The sequence below is a fragment of the Eleutherodactylus coqui genome, chromosome 12 (genome assembly GCF_035609145.1).
Source record: "Eleutherodactylus coqui strain aEleCoq1 chromosome 12, aEleCoq1.hap1, whole genome shotgun sequence".
In the NCBI taxonomy this organism is placed as follows: domain Eukaryota; kingdom Metazoa; phylum Chordata; class Amphibia; order Anura; family Eleutherodactylidae; genus Eleutherodactylus; species Eleutherodactylus coqui.
Window position 1 is genome coordinate 10,410,054 of NC_089848.1, and position 18,358 is coordinate 10,428,411.

Genomic DNA, 18,358 nt, shown 5'->3' on the forward strand with positions numbered 1-18,358 from the left:
TTTACGACTCTTTTCTGTTGTAAACTAAGCCAACTAATAGGTGGTATAAAGTTAGACTAGACACCCTAAAGGTATATCTGCCGTAATATCTACAGTACTCTGTCCTAAGTTCATGCAGAATCTAGAATCTAGAGGGGCTGGAGACTGAGCCGCCATACAGCCAGCCTGATGGATTTGCTAGTGAATGGCATTTTGCAGCATGCTATACAAGGGTAAACAGTGAGGTAGACTTCACCACATTTCTGATGCCATTGAACTGTCAAGTGGAAGTAGTTTAAAGTACTATTTTCTCTGATGGATGATGGGCTTGTTTCCTGCCCCACTTGGAATCCAATTAAGTTTTCCTACTGCCTATTGAAACTAGCACCTACCGCCAGCTATAGTCTTAGGATGTGCCTGGCTCTTGATGCTAGTTTGTGCTTTGCATTGTCCTCTATTATGTACCAGTTCACTTTGTTCCTCCATCTCTGGTCATCGGTCAGCAACTACTCCCATGACACATCCTGGCGGGTTCACCCATTTTGGTGCGGATGCGCTACTGTCTGGTGGAGTAGCTGATGCTGTGGCTAACAGTAAACAGTGCTTTATATGGTATATTAAATGGTATCATTGAAAATACAGCTTGTCCTGCTGAAGACCATAGATAGATAGATGGATGGATGGATGGATGGATGGATGGATGGATGGATGGATGGATAAATGTATAGATGTGAGATGGATAGATAGATGTGAGATAGATAGATAGATAGATAGATAGCTAGATACCGTGTTTCCCCGATAGTAAGACACCCCCGATTGTAAGACGTATCGGGGGTTTCAGGGGGGTCGGCCAAGCTGGGGTAAGCCGTACCCCGAAAGTAAGACATATTGCCGCCTCCCTCTCATCTACCTGCGCGCCGCCTCCTGCCCACGTCCGCACCGTCCCCCTCTCCATACGTCGCCGCGTCTGCCACCTCCCTCTGATCTTAACCCCTTCCCGCTCCAGGACGTACCGGTACGTCCTGGAGATAGCGCGGGATCACATAAGATCCCGTGCTATCCCGCAGCGGGAGCCGGCTGTCACTCACAGCCGGCGTCCCGCTGCAACAGCGGGCGGGCATCAGAGATGCGCCGCCCCGCTGTTAACCCCTTCCCTGCCGCGATCTAAGTAGATCGCGGCAGGGAAAGAGTTCACAGAGGAATCGCGATCCTTCTGTGTCTCCGGCCGGCTTTCGCGATGTCATCGCGAGAGCTCGGCCTGTCGCCATGGCAACAGGACGCCAGACACTGGCGTCCTGTATTGCCTGTGCCTATAATCGCTTTTTATGCTTTTTCTAATATTAGCATAAAAAAGGGGAAAAAAATGAAAACCCCACATATTTGGTATTGACGCGTCCGTAATGACGTGTACAAAAAGTTGAACACACTTTTCATTTTGTACGACAAAAAGCGTAAAAAAAAAAAGCTAAAAAACAGAGGCAAAATGCTAATTTTTAGCATTTTGCCTCCCAAAAAGTGCAATAAAAGTGATCAGAAAAGCCGTACATTTCCCAAAACGGTACCAATAAAAACTACAGCTCGCCTCGCAAAAAATAAGCCCTCATAGAGCTCCGTACATAAAAAAAAAAAAGTTACAGGACTTTGAATGCAGCTATAGAGAAAAAAAAAGATTTCCAAAAAAAAGGGGGTTTTATAGGAACCTAAGAGTGTGGATGTTTATGATGATATTCCTGAGGATGATGACATGGTTGTCATGGAATAAATCTGTTTTATCTTCCAGTATTCCACTGTTCGTTCTTACCATTTTTCATTGTTTTACATGTTATGCAATGTTGTAACAAGACATTCTTGGCACTTCCTTTTATAAAAATGCTTTGTGGTGAATACAATACTGTTCAGGTTGTTAATAAATGTTAATTTTATGGTTAAAACAAAAAATTCGACAATTTTTTTCCAATATAAGACATACCCCGAAAGTAAGACATAGTGGGGCTTTTGGGGATAAAAAGAAAGTAAGACACTGTCTTACTTTTGGGGAAACACGGTAGATAGATAGATAGATCAGATAGGTATGAGAAAGAAAGAAAGACATTTCACAAAGTAATTCACCCTAGACTTAAAAGAAACTACTTAATGTTGCTTAGCAACATACTATAGCTCTGTTTTATTTTTGTCACACATGAACAGTAAGATAAGTGAAGTGCTGTGGACTCCAGCTGTGTCATCGCCACCACTTTCTGCCTTCGGAGTTACAGGTGGTTAAAATACTTTGGCTTGAAAATGGTAATTGTACTCACTAACAAATGATGGCATAATTAGGATTTCTGCTTCAGTGTTGGAAAATGTCCAGCTCATTAAGATCCTGAAGATTCTTAAAGCGTCCTTAAACTTTCAGGTTACATTTCAGAATAAACTGTTGTGTGTTTGTTAATGAGGAGAGTCGAAAGGGGTATCAACACTCCTTAAGGAGGACACCTAGAAGGTGAGTGAGGAGACTTATAAGGTCATTCATGTACCTCTGGGAAATATATGCAAATAAGGAAGATGGAACAATACCACTGCAGCGCCACCTATTGGATGGCAGCATAAAATGAGTAACACAATTTCTAGCCATTGTACAGTATGACTTGTATCCTGCTATTTTAACCAGTGTTCCCTTCTGTAAGTTCTATCTCTAGTTCTACGTTTTCCCTAAACTAGCGAGTGGAGACTAACTGCTATGTTGTCTCTCATACATTTTACACACAGAGAAGAGGACATTATGCAGCAGTACTGAGCAGTATAGATGTGAATCCAAAAGTGGGGTATGATAGACAACCTACTAGAATTTCTGCATGTGTCACTCTGCCTATCTCTCACTCTGCAGCTGCTCCCTCCTCAACCTTGCTACCTCATTTTTCCACCACCTCCCTTCTCCATAGAATTCCATCAGTTGGAGGTTTGACCTGATTGCCCAGTGAGCCTACAATCCATCTCTTCTCTCAAAATAGATTGTAGGAGTGAATTGAGACTGAATGATCAGAGCAAGAGGCAGGGGGAAGAGAAGGAGCAACTAATAAATGGAGAAAGATGCATTTTTCTCTAAAATATATTAGCCCCTTAAAGGGGTTGTCTCGCGAAATCAAGTGGGGTTATACACTTCTGTATGGCCATATTAATGCACTTTGTAATACACATCGTGCATTAAATATGAGCCATACAGAAGTTATTCACTTACCTGCTCCGTTGCTAGCGTCCTCGTCGCCATGGTTCCGTCTAATTTTCGGGGTCTTGTTGCTTTTTTAGACGCGCTTGCGCTGTGCGGTCTTCTCCCTTCGGCTCTGCTCGGCAGCATCTGCGTTTTGGCTCCGCCCCTTGTACGCGTCATCGCGTAGCTCCGCCCCCGTCACGTGCCGATTCCAGCCAATCAGGAGGCTGGAACCGGCACACGTCATGGGGCGGAGCTACGCGATGACGCGTACAAGGGGGCGGAGCCAAAATGCAGATGCTGCCGAGCAGAGCCGAAGGGAGAAAACCCATCTGCGCAACGCGTCTAAAAAAGCAACAAGACCCCGAAATTAGACGGAACCATGGCGACGAGGACGCTAGCAACGGAGCAGGTAAGTGAATAACTTCTGTATGGCTCATATTTAATGCACGATGTATATTACAAAGTGCATTAATATGGCCATACAGAAGTGTATAACCCCACTTGATTTCGCGAGACAACCCCTTTAAGGACATGGCCCTTTTTTTTTCAGTTTTGGTTTTTCCACCCCACTGTGAAAAAATCATAACTCTTATATTTATCCCTTAACGTAGCTTTCTGAGGGCTTGCTTTTTGTGGGACGAGTTGTATTTTCTAATGGTTCTATTTAATGCACCTATAGTGGGGCACTACATGGAATGGCCTGTAGGGGGCGACAGACAGGCATTCTGGTGCCTGAGAGAAGGGAAAACATAGGTGTGTCAGGAAGTAAGATAAAGGTGTCGGTTCCTGCTACATTCAGGAGAGAAGTGGTCTGGAAGCCAGAGAGAGATCCAGACGAGGGACCTGGGCTGAGAACCACAGCGAGAGGTCCAGAGAGAGGCAAAAGAGAGGTTTTTTTTTACTTTTATTACCTTTTATTTTTTAAATAACTAATAAAACTTTTTTAAACTGATTTCAATATTATTTTTTTAGTCCTTAGTGGACATGAACATGCGGTGGTTTGATCGCTCCTGCAGTATAATGATCTATCAAGCCACACCACACATATGACTTGCAATGACAGCCCTGGTGGCTTTCAGAAGGCTCTCGGGTGCCATGGCAACTGAATGGCACCCCGTAGGAAACTTGAACCAGAAAAGCTCTGATTGCTATGATAATGTGTGTTAAATTAAGCAAACTTAATTTTCAAACATCAACAAATTCAGATTTTCAAGCAGATTCATTATATTTCCACTGTGGAAACTTCAAAAGCTGCAACAAGAGTATATTTGAGTATTGTGTTGCAGTTTTTATGTTCTCCATTGATCTCTATAGTTAAAATCTGCAGCATTTCTGCGCAGTTTCTGGAACATAAATAGACATGCTGCGGATTCGTATTCTTGGGCATCCACAGCCGAAAAGTTCCATTACATGCGGAGCAGATTTGTTAAACCTCATTCACTGGCCTTGTGCTATCCTGCCACGGATTCCTGCATGCGTGACGACGGCCTGAGGCCTCCTGCTCAGGTGACTGAACCACTGTGGGCCTTCTGAAATGCAATGCCCGCAGCAATTCTGCTATAATTGTGCAGATTTGGCCGCATTTTCACTTGCGAAACAGCTGCGGAATGCAAGGGCTGAATCCCACTGCTCTATTTTCCTTTGTATTTGCGTACCAAGGGACTATAGAAGTCTATGGGAGCTGTGCAAATTCACATGCAAAATGCAGGAACATGCGCAATTCTGTGAAAAAGAGAACAGATCTGGATCTCATTAGGCTAAACAGCCTTTTAAATCAAGGAGGGGCTGTTTTGCGCGCACATGTGATCAGGCCCTGTGTGCACAAAAAGTACAGTATGTGCCGATACGCTTGCAAATTAAAGTCGTTCACTGTGCAAACACGTTGCACTGAAGCAAGCACAATTGCGCATATGTTAATCTGAGACCGCCCTTATAGTTTTGAGACATAAGAAAGGCTTAGGGGCTCATACACATAATAAAGTTCAGTGTACGGAGCTTTACGGTAGTACATAAATGCCGTGCAGCCACTGCGCCTTGCCATATAGACTCCATATGTGTGGAGAAAATCTATCCTAGAAGTAGTCCAATGGAGCTATGTAGGCTAAGTTATGTACTCAAACGATTGCTTACTTATCCTGTGATCTTTGCATGATAATATCTTAAACTCCTATTTCATTCAGTGATCACTAACACCCCGAGAGTCCAAAAATAGTAAGTTTTATAACTTCATATCTAAACTTCATATGAATACCGTTTATTTTCTACACCTTAGTTCTGCTTTTCCTTCATAGACTTCCCATCATTATATAATAATACCATATCACGTTGCCACTGCGTGATATAAGCATACAGGAAGTCCTGGAGGATTTCCTATGAAAGAGCCGACATCCCTCCGGTCCCCTACTGTCATTTGGTCTGACCTAAAATGTATAAAAAGCACTGCGCTTTGTCTCTTGTAGGACACGGGCTGCCGGTCCTTTATCAATAGCTATGTCCACAAGAAGAAAAAGAGTTACAGCAGCACTCCAAAAGTTCCGCTGGTGCAAGGCACTATGCAATAGCCCAGTTAGGGTCCCGACTCCCCGGGTCCACCGTTGGTCATCAATGCAGAATTTTCTGCATCTATAGCTATGTCCCACGGTGTCCACTGCAGCACTATCTGCCATGCCACAGACAAAGAACATCAAGGTGGTCTTTAGAGTTTAAAGGGGTTGTCCCGCGAAACAAAGTGGGGTTATACACTTCTGTATGGCCATATTAATGCACTTTGTAATGTACATTGTGCATTAATTATGAGCCATACAGAAGTTATTCACTTACCTGCTCCGTTGCTGGCGTCCTCGTCTCCATGGTGCCGTCTAATTTTCAGCAACTAATCGCCCGATTAGACGCGCTTGCGCAGTCCGGTCTTCTCCGTGTTGAATGGGGCTGCTCGTGCTGGAGAGCTGCTCCTCGTAGCTCCGCCCCGTCACGTGTGCCGATTCCAGCCAATCAGGAGGCTGGAATCAGCAATGGACCGCACAGAAGACCTGCGGTCCACCGAGGGTGAAGATCCCGGCGGCCATCTTCGCAAGGTAAGTAAGAAGTCACCGGAGCGCGGGGATTCGGGTAAGTACTATCCGTTTTTTTTTTTCAACACATGCAACGGGGGCTATTGAAAAAAAAAAACCCCGTTTCGGCGCGGGACAACCCCTTTAAATGTTACATATGAAAGCATCGCTGCCTCACAGATGGTGCTGAGATGCTGGAATTGATAGAAAATCTGTAACAAATCTATTACTTTACATGAAGTATGTGCGATACTTGATGAACTAAAGAAATATATCCATGTGTGGATATTTGGATTCTAAGGTGACACGTAGTAATGTTATATACAGCCTGTCCTTGCATGATACATACGACACATAAGTAGGAAAGTGGGCACATATATATTAGAAATAGGCTTGGATAAAAGGATGCATTGCTTGTTTCCATGACAACAACATAGTTAGAAAATATGTCTACTTTAAGAGAATGAAAGCCTCCGATCAGCAGAAGGGCCCTTTTACACGGAACGGTTATCGTTCAAAAAATTGTTCAAACGAGCAAAAATTAGTGATAATCGTTTAGTGGAAATACAGCCACGATCAAACGACGAATGATAAATCATTTGCTTTTCATTCATCGTTCATTTTTTGCAGACATAAAAATCGTCGTTGGCTCGTTCACTAATCGTTCGGTTTAAATACCGATCGTACATTCCTTCTCATTCACTGATACAGCGAATGTGAATGACTGAATGATTTTTAGTTTGATTGAGCCAACGATGTATCTGCTCGTATAAACAGGCTGCCGGGCGAACTCTGACATTCATTATATATTGTTTGGTTGTAAACGGACCCTTAGGCCTCCCTCGCATGGACGTTTCTTTACAGCATTTAGCGCTGCCTTTTCAGCGCAGCGCTAAACGCTGTACAACGCTCCCATTCATTTCAGCGGGGCTGATCACACAGCGATGCATGTGCTATCTTTGCCCGTTTTCAGCCCTGTGGTGATAATCAAGCGGCACCTAGCGGGTATCTTCACAGTCTCATTGAAAGTGAATGGAGCGCTAGTGCATTTGCATGACCTGCGCTCCATTCAGTTGCCTCCTCACTGCGACGGGTGCAGTGAGGAGGACGAGGGACATGGGAACCCTGTTTTGGAGATCGGCAATTATGGTAGAAACTCTTTAATGTCCTGGGAACTTGTACTATCAAATCTGTTCACTGGTAACTTGGAAAAAACAGTTGATCAACAATATTGCAAACTTGTTAGAAGTGAATTTTGGCGCCCAGATGTGACGGTATGAAATCCAAATCTTTATTTCATCATTGCATTCCAACTCTTTACAAGACTCCAGCTTGCCTACAGGTTTCTGTTTGAAACGCATAAGAAGCTAAAGTCCTCATGCCCGTAAGGTTCCTTCTATGGACTCTTCTTGGTAAGTATTAACCACTGCATACTGGAAACACGTCACAAGATGCCACTTTGGAGATGCTCTGGCCAGTTGTCTAGCTACAGTTTGACTCTTGCCAATGCTGCTTAGATCCTTCTACTTGCCCATTTTTCCTGCTTCCAAGGCTTCAATATTGAGAACTGACTATATATCCCACAACTTCCCAAGAGTCTTTGTAAAAATCAGTGTTATTAATTTCATCTATTAGTAGATTTAATATAATGGCTAATAAGAGGATATGCTGGACAGAAACATAAAATAAGGTCAGAAGAGGGCTTTAGGCCGGTTTCACATCTGAGTTGGAACCTCCGTCCGGAAGTTCTATCACAGATCCAGCTCAAAGTAATGGAAGAAAATGCACTTTTCCTTCTAAAAGCCGACCATCTGGGCAGATAGCTGACGAACCCCATTATAGTCAATGGGTCCGTCCGGTACTGTTCAGTTCTGTCCAGAGACGGAGGCCTTCGGTCACGAGGATTCCCCTTTCCTGCTCCCCAACGGAAGCAGGGAAAAGGAATCCCCAACGCAGATGGGATAGCAGCCTTATTCTTTTTCTGAACAGAACCTTAGATAGCATCGTCAAGGAAAAACAACATGGTCAATGTACTAAACCCGAGGCCAAATGTAGGATCTGTGATAACAATGAACTGTATGAGGCTCTAAGATGTTAATGCCGTTACAGGCAATTACCATAATTTATTGCAGTTAAAAACTTCTAATCTTGCATTTTCTTCATAGTCATTGTAGTCGCTTCTTAATCCTCTAAGATACTAGTTATAAAATATTTCAGCACTCTGATCTTTTTCATATTTACGGCTGTATATTGGTAATTACTGCACAAAATATTATGATGTGTATCCAGCAGACAGATATGATACATGTGCTAAATATTCACGTAGACGAAATCCATTGTGATCTGTTGACTGCAACATTAACAACCAGTAGGACAGAAAACGCACTCGGAGCCAAACCTGTCAAATATCTTCTTGTACGGGGAATTGGTTTGTCTCTTGCACACCTCTGTATTACATTTCCCCTGCATAGCTGGCTTTGTGACATGACAATGTGACATATATTCCTCAAATGTGACATACATACTAGAAATGCAGCAGATTGATGTGCGGGTTGTGCATAGAAAATCGGCAGCAGATTCCGGTACCGGCATGCGAATGACATTTTAACAAAGCCCAACAACAATCTGCAGGATCTCTCCACGCTGAAGGCTTCGACAGACAATCGTGTTACGGAATCCGCTCGCTCTTGCTCAATTTTTTTTGCACAGTGAACGAGTGTATTTAGCCCTCAGCAATTACAGAGCGTATTTGCGCAGGCACCGCTCATTCACACGGGCGGAGGATTTAAAGGGCTAATTTGCCCAATGAGATGCCGGTGATCGCGGCAGATGTCCGTGTTTGCAGACTTCCCATAGAGCTCCATGGGGCTCTCTGGTGTGCAAACACAAACAAGATAGGGCAGGTCCTATTTTTTTGTGCCCGCAACGAAAAACGGTCGCAAAAGAAAAAGTGAGAATGAACCCACTGAAGTTAAAGGGGTTGTCCCGCGAAAGCAAGTGGGGTTATACACTTCTGTATGGCCATATTAATGCACTTTGCAATATACATCGTGCATTAAATATGAGCCATACAGAAGTTATATACTCACCTTCCCTGCGCTGGCGTCCCCGTCGCCATGGTGCCGTCTAATTTCAGCATCTAATCACCCGATTAGACGCGCTTGCGCAGAAGGGTCTTCTCCCTTCTGGTCGGTCCGGGCACGAGCGGCGTTCTGGCTCCGCCCCCTTCTAATCGTCATCGCGTAGCTCCGCCCCATCACGTGTGCCGATTCCAGCCAATCAGGAGGCTGGAATCGGCAATGGACCGCACAGAGCCCACGGTGCACCATGGGAGAAGACCCGCGGTGCATCGTGGGTGAAGATCCCGGCGGCCATCTTGGAGGAAAAGAAGGAAGAAGTTGCAGAGAGGGGATTCGGGTAAGTAAAATTTTTTTTTAAATTTCAACACATCCCTTGGGTTTGTCCTGCGCTGAACGGGGGGCCTATGCAAAAAAAAACAACCCATTTCGGCGCGGGACAACCCCTTTAATCGGTTCTTTTCTCCACATTATGCGCACGGGAACTTCCCACGCACATAATCGTGGTGTATCATGCTCATCTGTTCAAGCCCTGAAATTTAAACACAGTGAGGATAATCACAGCTGCGCAATTTTTTTGTGCAGTGAATACGTGTATTTTACGCTCGTGACTGTCCAAATACTGAACGTATTTGCACAGGTACCACTCATTCACACAGGTGGGGGAATCACCCCTCCCTGATTTAAATGGCTAATTAGCCCATGGGTTCTATTCTCCACCTTGTGTACGCAGGAGTTTCCAATGCGCAAAATTGCGGAATAACGGACTCATCTGTTTAGGCTCTCCATCTGCAGCATGTCCATTTCTGATGAGTATTTTCATAGTGTAGTCACCACTTTGAATGTACTTTGTACATCACTGTACAGTGATATTCACCGCAAATACGCAGCAAAATCCATGTCACGCATTTGGTTGTTGCTTCAGATTTGCCCAGAATTTGCAGTGAAATCTGAGGAGTGTGCGTGGATGTACCTTTAAGCCTGGGTTCCCACACAGCGGAATCCCGGCGGAAATCTCGCGGTCTGGCCGCAGCGAAAAACCGCGAGATTTTCGCCGGGAGAAGCGCTGCTTAAAAACCCATGGCACTTAGCCGCAGGTTTTAAAGCGGGCCGGCCGCTCGCTCTTCTGCTGCAGCCGGCGCTCCCATAGAGGAGAGCGCGGTCGCAGCGGAGGAAGAAAAAGAATGAGCATGCTGCGGCTGGCTAATCCGCGCCGCAGTGCCGGCTTCTGCCTGCTTTGCCGCGGCAAATTTGCCAAACCCGTGTGGACGAGATTTCTGAGAAATCTCGTCCACATGGCTGGCTAATCCAGGGATTAGCGGCCGCAGGCGGATTTGCCGCGGCGAAATTCCGGACGGAATTTCCGTGGCAAATCCACCCCGTGTGAACCCAGCCTAATGGGGAATGTGTATTGCTAGTTCATTATTGTAATTTTTTTAATTGCCCTATTGTTCTGTCCTCCCTATGAGTGGAGCATAAGTAGACAGGCAGATAACATTCCCTGCAACACAATGACAATGGAGCAATGTCCGCTTTCAATTTCATTGCAAGGTAGAGGTAAAACTGTAGAACAAAGAAGTAATGCACTTAGGAATGTACACCAACATAGCAAGACATGGAATACATTACATACATGTGAGAAGACAGGGAGCATGTAATAAAGCCATGAGATATGATAAGCACGCATACGCATACCCTAGGACAGATGCTATGCTATATGAATAACACACATAAGACTAGAAACTACAGAAGTGGTATAATCATGGAACGGGAAACATAATATGCAAAAGATGTAAAAGTATGAAGTTCTGACATACCGACGATGCCGCTGTGAGTCTGGATAACGAAGATTTCCAGAGGGTCTCTAGAGCAGTCCAGACATGAAGATGATGTACCAGAAAATGGCTACTGTGGGCTGAGCTGATGAAGTCACCGAGGTCATGGGTAAAAGATACAGCATCCCCCCAGAGGACAAAATAGACTGAGGCTCAGTATATAAATGCCCACTAGATGGAGCCCTAACAGAAAGTCCAACTAGTAATGCCAGAAATAAAGCAATACCATAATACCATATACAGTACAGACAATCCTATTGAACAAAGACTGCTGAAGCCACGACACCTATACTTGCCTTAAAGGGGTTGACTGGGACAAGTTGTATCTCCAGAACCAATGCCATTCTTGTCCATAGGCGATATCTATTATTCAAGGTGCTGTAATAATGCAGCCTGGTATTTATAACTGAACTGCATTACCAGGCCAGCCTATAATTAAAGGGGTTCTGCCGAGAATCAGATTTTTATGCTTTAGCAGCCATTGTTCCCTGGTCTGCCTAATGGACACAGGGAACCCACGATTAATGGCTGCTAAAGCATAAAAATCTTACACTTACCTTTTATCCTGTTGTTGTTGTGCAGCGGGGTCATCTCCCAGCAGGCTCCTCCTCTTCTTGCGACGAGCTGCCCCCCTCCGGGAATCCACGCATGCACAGAAGACAGGTGCCAGGCCAGGAGTCAGGACGGGCTGCATCTCCACTGCGCATGCACAGCACTCGGAGTTCAGCCAGGACGAACGGGCCGCCCACAGCAAGCACTGATTGTGATGTGCTTGCTGTGGACGGCCCGTCCATTCACCTTGGAAGTGGCTGACGGACGGAGCAGAGCAGGAAGCTGTCATTTTGACCGCTCCTGCTCTGCTTCAAGAAGCCACAGAAGAGGATGCCCGACGGAGGGGACATGCCTGGCGATCGGTCCTGGCCTGGCAAGGTGAGTAAAAATTTTTTTCATGTCAGAACCCCTTTAAGGCTGGATTCACACGACCGTGTTTGCACATGAGGAATTTGTGTGTGTAATACGCAGTGAACAGAACCCATTGGTTTCAAAGGGCTCATTTACATGCTCATATTTGTTTGTGCATTTTGGTCACACAAAGAAATACAACGCAACATGCTCTATTTTTTTAACATATTTGCGCATCAAAAGTCTCCATAGACATCAATGGGGTTGCACAAAAGCATGCAAAATACACTAGGAGATGCGTGATATGCTGCGTAATTGCACAGGCAACAGAACACATCCTGTACTCATTAGACTAATTAGGACTGGTATTGTCTTGCACGCACAATTGCGTTCACCGTATGAATGTACAGTAATTTGTTCCGCAAAAACACCGCGCTCATCTGTGCACAAACCTGCATACCCTCATGTAATTCTGGCCTAGTAATGGGGCTGTTCCAGGGGAAAAAAAGAACCTAATTCTTGAAGAGCCCTTTAGGGTGTTTGAATATGTTTGGATTAGGAACCTTCCACCTTGTTTATTTTATGATGTGATTAACAGGTGAAGTGGACATCATAATTAGGAACGTGATCGTAATATTCTTCGTTGGTTATTTAAAGGATTCTGTCATCAGATTAAGCGGTACAAACCATGAGCAGCATGAACCCAAGACGGAGATGCCCATTACCCCAATGAGTGTATTATTCTGAAATTCTGCAGCATTTCAGAATAAAGACACCTGAGCTCCGAGTCACGGGGGCGGACAGTGCCCAACTCTCTGCTCCTGCTGTATACAGAGTGACGGCTTCTTTTCCTTTTTGTGAATAGGGGAATGGCTGTCACTTTGCAAGACGCATGTGGGGAGAGGCCAGCATAGCCAGCCTTGTAGCTCAGATTTCAGGTGTGTTTATTCTAAAACACTGCAGCCCTTTAGAATAAACACACCTGAGCTTCGAGTCACGGGGGCGGGCTGTGTCAGCCTCACTCCTCTCTCTGTATGCAGAATTACAGCTTCATTCCCTGGTAATGAATAGGGAAAGAGCTGTCACTCTGCAAGATGCGGGCGGGAAGAGGTCGGAACAGCCCGCCCCCGTGACTCAGAGCTCAGGTGTGTTTATTCTGAACTGCTGCAGTATCTCCGTCTTGGGCTGCAAAACTATATCATACATACTTATATAATGAATATAATATGACTGTTGATTATTAGGATTCATGTCCTTCAGTACGCTTCAGTACATGGATATTTCATGCTAAAGCACTATGTATTATGTTTAATGTGTTGGGACTATTGCTGAGTTAATCTCATTGGACTTTTCTCTAGGAATTGATGTGCTTGCAGTTGGCGGGTCATTATGCTGCTGCACCTGTGTAGTGTTAAGGTCAGTGTGTTTTTATGATTATAAATCGCATCATGCCATTCCATTATAAAGCCACTAATCATTCATAATGGAATGCACCATAGCCTACAACTGGCCTTATGTATTGAGCAAATCAACAATACCATTCCATTTCTAAACCAGGCATCCATTTATGATTGCATGAACCTCCAAGAGCAAATGTCACATAGCTTTAGCTTAGATGTTAAAAAGCAAGCCAATACAGTATAGTTACGTAGCACAACACATCTATCCAGAAAAATAGTCTTAAAGGGGTTTTCCAGGCAGCGCCGGCTGTGAGTGTCGGACTATACCAGGGTCAGAGCGGAAGCCGCTGCTCCAGTTCCTGTGTAGTGGCCGGCGCTTGTAATGCCAGGCTGAGGTCCCATTGATTTCAATTAGAGCTGCACTTGCAATTACAAGCAACGGCCACTACACACGGGTCGGAGCAACTGCTTCCGCTCCAACCTGGTGTAGTCCTGCACTGACACACGGTGATGCCTGGAAACCCCTTTAATATCCTTAAAGATAACATAATGTTCTTTCATGCTGAGAACTTTTCAAAATGACAAGAGACCCTTTATGTCCCAGGTATACATGTGGCAGTAGGTTACGATACTATCCCTCAGATGTGAGTTCCTCTACGGCTGGAGCACGTAGTGGCTACAAACAACTCCAGAGGAAATAGCCTGTCCCTGCGTTATATGGACAGCCATTGATTTCAACCAACGCCATGCAATTCCTTAATTCTTGTGTGGTTGCACTACAGAGGAACTCAACTGTTGTGTGAAGATTTCCCCACAGATTATACCCAATCACTGGGGAACACCCTGCAATTTACTTACATTCAGGGGACCTTTCTAATGTCAGTGATTGTCAAAAGTTGACAACTTCTTTAATTATTCATCTAAACTTAATAGATTCCTCTTGTACATGATGTTTTTGTAGTAGAGCAGTAAGCTCCTGCCTAATACAGCAACCTGCCACACTATACCGTATATCCCTTCTATGCTTCTGCTCACTAGCCTATGGTCTAGTTAGAGGGACCTCCTGTGAGACCACCGGGAATAGTTGAGTTTAAGCACTTGGCTATCTCCATCAGTCCCATTGAAGTGCATGGAATGGAGGTGCACATATGTGTTCCCTGCGGACCAAACTTTTGAACCCCCTGAGGCTACAGTCTCAGGATTGTTGGGAGTCCCAAAGGTTGGACCCCCACCAATCAGCAGGGTATCCCCTTCCTGAGGATAGGAGATAACTTGCTGTGGTGGGAATACCCCTTTAGATGTGAATGAGCTGCAATACCAGACACAACCCATAGGCAGGCATGATGCTGTTTCTGCAAACATAGCAAACCCCTTTTTTCTTGTCCTTGACAAACCCCTTTAAAGGGTTTATGCAGGGATATAGTATTCTGTAAAACCTAGATCAGCTTGCAGTATTAGAATAGCAGAATACATCATCCTTCCTAGCAGAATACTCATCCTTCTACGCTCCCCCACCTCTGCCATCTTGCCGGCTCCCACTGACCTTCATTACCATATGCAGGAAACTAGCGGTGACATCCATGACAAAAGGGCCATGTGACCGCTGCAACCAATCACTGGCTCCCTTCAGCCGGTGAATAGCTGCGATGTTCGCATGACCCAGTGTTGGGTGATCATCACTCCCCTCCCAGAAGTGAAATTCAGCAGCGGGGGGAGGGTGGGATGAGTATTCTGCTAGGAAGGATGATGTATTCTGCTATTCTAATACTGCAAGCTGATCTAGGTTTTACAGAATACTATCTCCCTGAATCACCCCTTTAAAGGGGTTTGTCAAGGACTACAAAAAAGGGTCTGCTATGAAAAAGCATCATGACTGCCTATAGGTTGTGTCTGGTATTGCAGCTCATCCACAGATAATTTACTTTGGTGGGAATATCCCTTTATCTCTTATCTGCACGATGGAGATAACTTCGTGATTGGTGGGATTCCAACATTTAAGACACCCAATGATCCAGAGAATGCAACCTCAGAGGGTCCCTAAATGGGGGTAGTAGCGGACACGTATGTGCACCCCTATTTCATGCACTTTAATGGGACTGGTGTAGATAGCCAAGTGCATGAACTTAGCTATCTCTGGTAGTCCCATCGAAGTGAATGGAGTGGAAATGCACATGCATGCTCTCCTGTGCCCACATTTTGGGATGCACTGGGGCTACATTCTTGGAATCTTGTGAGTCCCAACAGTTAGACCCCCGATCAGCAAAGTTTTCCCTATTCTGTCCATAGTGGATAACTTGCTATGGTGGGAATACTTCTTTTAAGTGAGCGGAGCTAAACTGCAATACAACACACAGCCTATGGACAGACCAGTGCTGTTTCTGCAAAAATAGAAACTTTTTTTTCTAATCCTGAGCAAACCTCTTTAACCCCTAAACGACCACCCATATGTCTTTTGATGAGATGGCGGCCATTAAGAGGATTTATTCTGCAGTGCCATCTTTTGATGGCACTACATTAGAAGCCTGAGGGGAGTGGGTGCTCAGCTGTCAGATGACAGATGACACTTGCTCTAACACCAGGGACCAAAGAAACCACGGATCCCCGGTGTATAACCCTTTACATGCCACGGTCAGTGCGATGGCGGCATGTAAAAGGCTGACAGAGTTTGGACACTCTGTCTGTCCCCCATCGGACCCTCGTGATGTGATTGTATTGCACCCATGCTATGGCATCGGGAGGCTTGGGTATGGCCTCCGGGTCTGCCAGCTATGGTGTCTTCTGGCTGTCCTCATAGGCTTTCTAATCATCTACTATACTAAACTATAGTAGCGTATTAGGAAAATGAGAAAAAATACTGATAATCAAGTACCCTGGTGTGACAAAAATAAGTTAAAGTATAAAAAAAATTAAAATGTCAAAGCCCCACCTTTACCTCTTTGCTATGTGAAAAAATACAATAAAAAAATCACATATAAGGTATCGGTGTGTTTGTATGGACGCAGAGATGAAAGTTAGTATATTATTTAACCCGCATGGTGCACGTCAGGAAAACAAAATACATGATGAAATTAATTAATTTTGCCTATCTCTCCTTACAAAAAATGGAATACAAAGTGATCAAAACGTATCATGGATCAACAAATGGTACCATTAAGAAGTACAGCTCATCCTACAAAAAAAAAATTCCCTTTCGTAGCCCTGTTGACAAGAAAAGAAAAATGTTAGGGCGGCTTCACACGAGCATGTTTGTGTGCGTGCGTACACGCGTACAAAAACATGCTTCTATTAGAACCAATGCATTCCCGATGGTGTGTTCACATGTCCGTGTTTTACAAGTGCGTGCCTGTAAAGATAGGACATGCGTGCACAATAGGGAATGCATGCATTGTCTTCAATGGAGCTGTGGCTGCTGTTTTTTAGGGAAGAGCTTTTACATTTAAGCCCTTCCCTAAAAAAACAGAATTTTAGTGTAAAAAAAAATATTAAAAAATTACTTACCTGTCCGCCGATGCCGTGTCCCTTCATCCCTGCGAGGAAAAAGAATTCCCTGCTGCACCTGCCAAATCTGTGACAGATGCAGCAAAGGAATTCTTCATCCCTGCGGGGAATAAAGAATTCCCTACCACAGCTGTCACAGATGACAGCTGCAATAGGAGATCCAGCTGCCGGCATCCTGTAATTGTTTTTCAGGGAAGGGCTTAAATATAAGCCCTTCCATGAAAAACATGAAAAAATGGTAATAAAAATAAAAAAAAACATGCTCACCTTTTTTCAGCTGCTGGGGCTCAGCCGCGTCCAGCCGCCTCTTCTCCTGCACTGTTCTGAGGAGTATTCAGCAGGCGGGGATTTGAAATCCCTGCCTGCTGAATGGGCTGCCTCTGATTAGCTGAGCACTCTGACCAATCAGGGGTGGCTCTCAGCTATTAAATGACAGCTGAGAGCTGCCTCTGATTGGTCCCTGCGCTCAGTCAATCAGAGGCAGCGCTCACCCATTCATGAATTCAAATGTTTAATAAAAAATTTAAACGTTTTTTTTGTGTATAAGGCCTAATTCCCACGGGCGTTGCCCCGAAGCTATTAGGTTCTATTGAACCTAATAGCGCAATACTCACGGTGCGGAATCCCACCGTGGGATTCCGCACGGTGAAATCACCCGTAATCACCTGCGGCATGTTCTATTTGCCGAGGGCGTACGCATGGACGGCTTCCATTGCAGTCAATGGAAGCCGTCCGTCACGCTATCTTCTGCTGTAGCACAGCAGTAGATAGCGTGAAAACGCTTCCCCGCCCACCGACTCCCGCGTAATATGACTAAGAAAATGAATAAGTTATACAATACAATACAATAATACAATATATGTACCCAAAAATGATGCCATTAAAAAAACATAACTTCTCCTGCCAAAAACAATCCCTCATACGGCTATGTCGATGGAAAAATTAAAAAGGAATGACTCCTAGAATGCAACAATGAAAAAAACTGAAAAATTGGTTGGTCATTAAGGCGCAAACGGGCTTTGTCGCCAAGGGGGTTAAGATCCTATTGCCAAAATTGTACCTATGTAGAGTCCTACATTGTAGTGATTTCAAGTGTTCTTCTCACCTCCACCTATCTACTTAACATAGTAACATAGTATGTTAGACCGAATGAAGACATTGTCCATCTAGTTCAGCCTGTTATAGTTCCTACCTGTCTGTAAGACCCAGATCAGCAACCCGCTGCTCCCCTAAAATTTATATCCTGTAATATCCTTCCGCTCTAGAAAGACATCTTCTTAAACTCCTCTATGGATTTTGCCATCACCACGTCCTCAGGCAGAGAGTTCCACAGTCTAACTGCTCTTACAGTAAAGAACCCTTTTCTGTGTTGGTGATGAAACCTGCTTTCTTCTAGACATAGCGGATGCCCTCTTGTTACCGTCGC

General features: G+C 44.7%; 1 protein-coding gene across 1 annotated transcript in view; it reads left to right on the forward strand.

Annotated features, from left to right (window-relative positions):
- HECW1 (HECT, C2 and WW domain containing E3 ubiquitin protein ligase 1) overlaps window positions 1-18,358 on the forward strand; it is a 327,801-nt gene that overhangs the window by 85,749 nt on the left and 223,694 nt on the right. Inside the window, exon 2 of the mRNA XM_066584919.1 lies at window positions 13,393-13,450. Within this exon, the coding sequence (XP_066441016.1) occupies window positions 13,424-13,450 (27 nt within the window). The 5' untranslated portion in view covers window positions 13,393-13,423. The remainder of the gene's footprint in view (window positions 1-13,392; window positions 13,451-18,358) is intronic.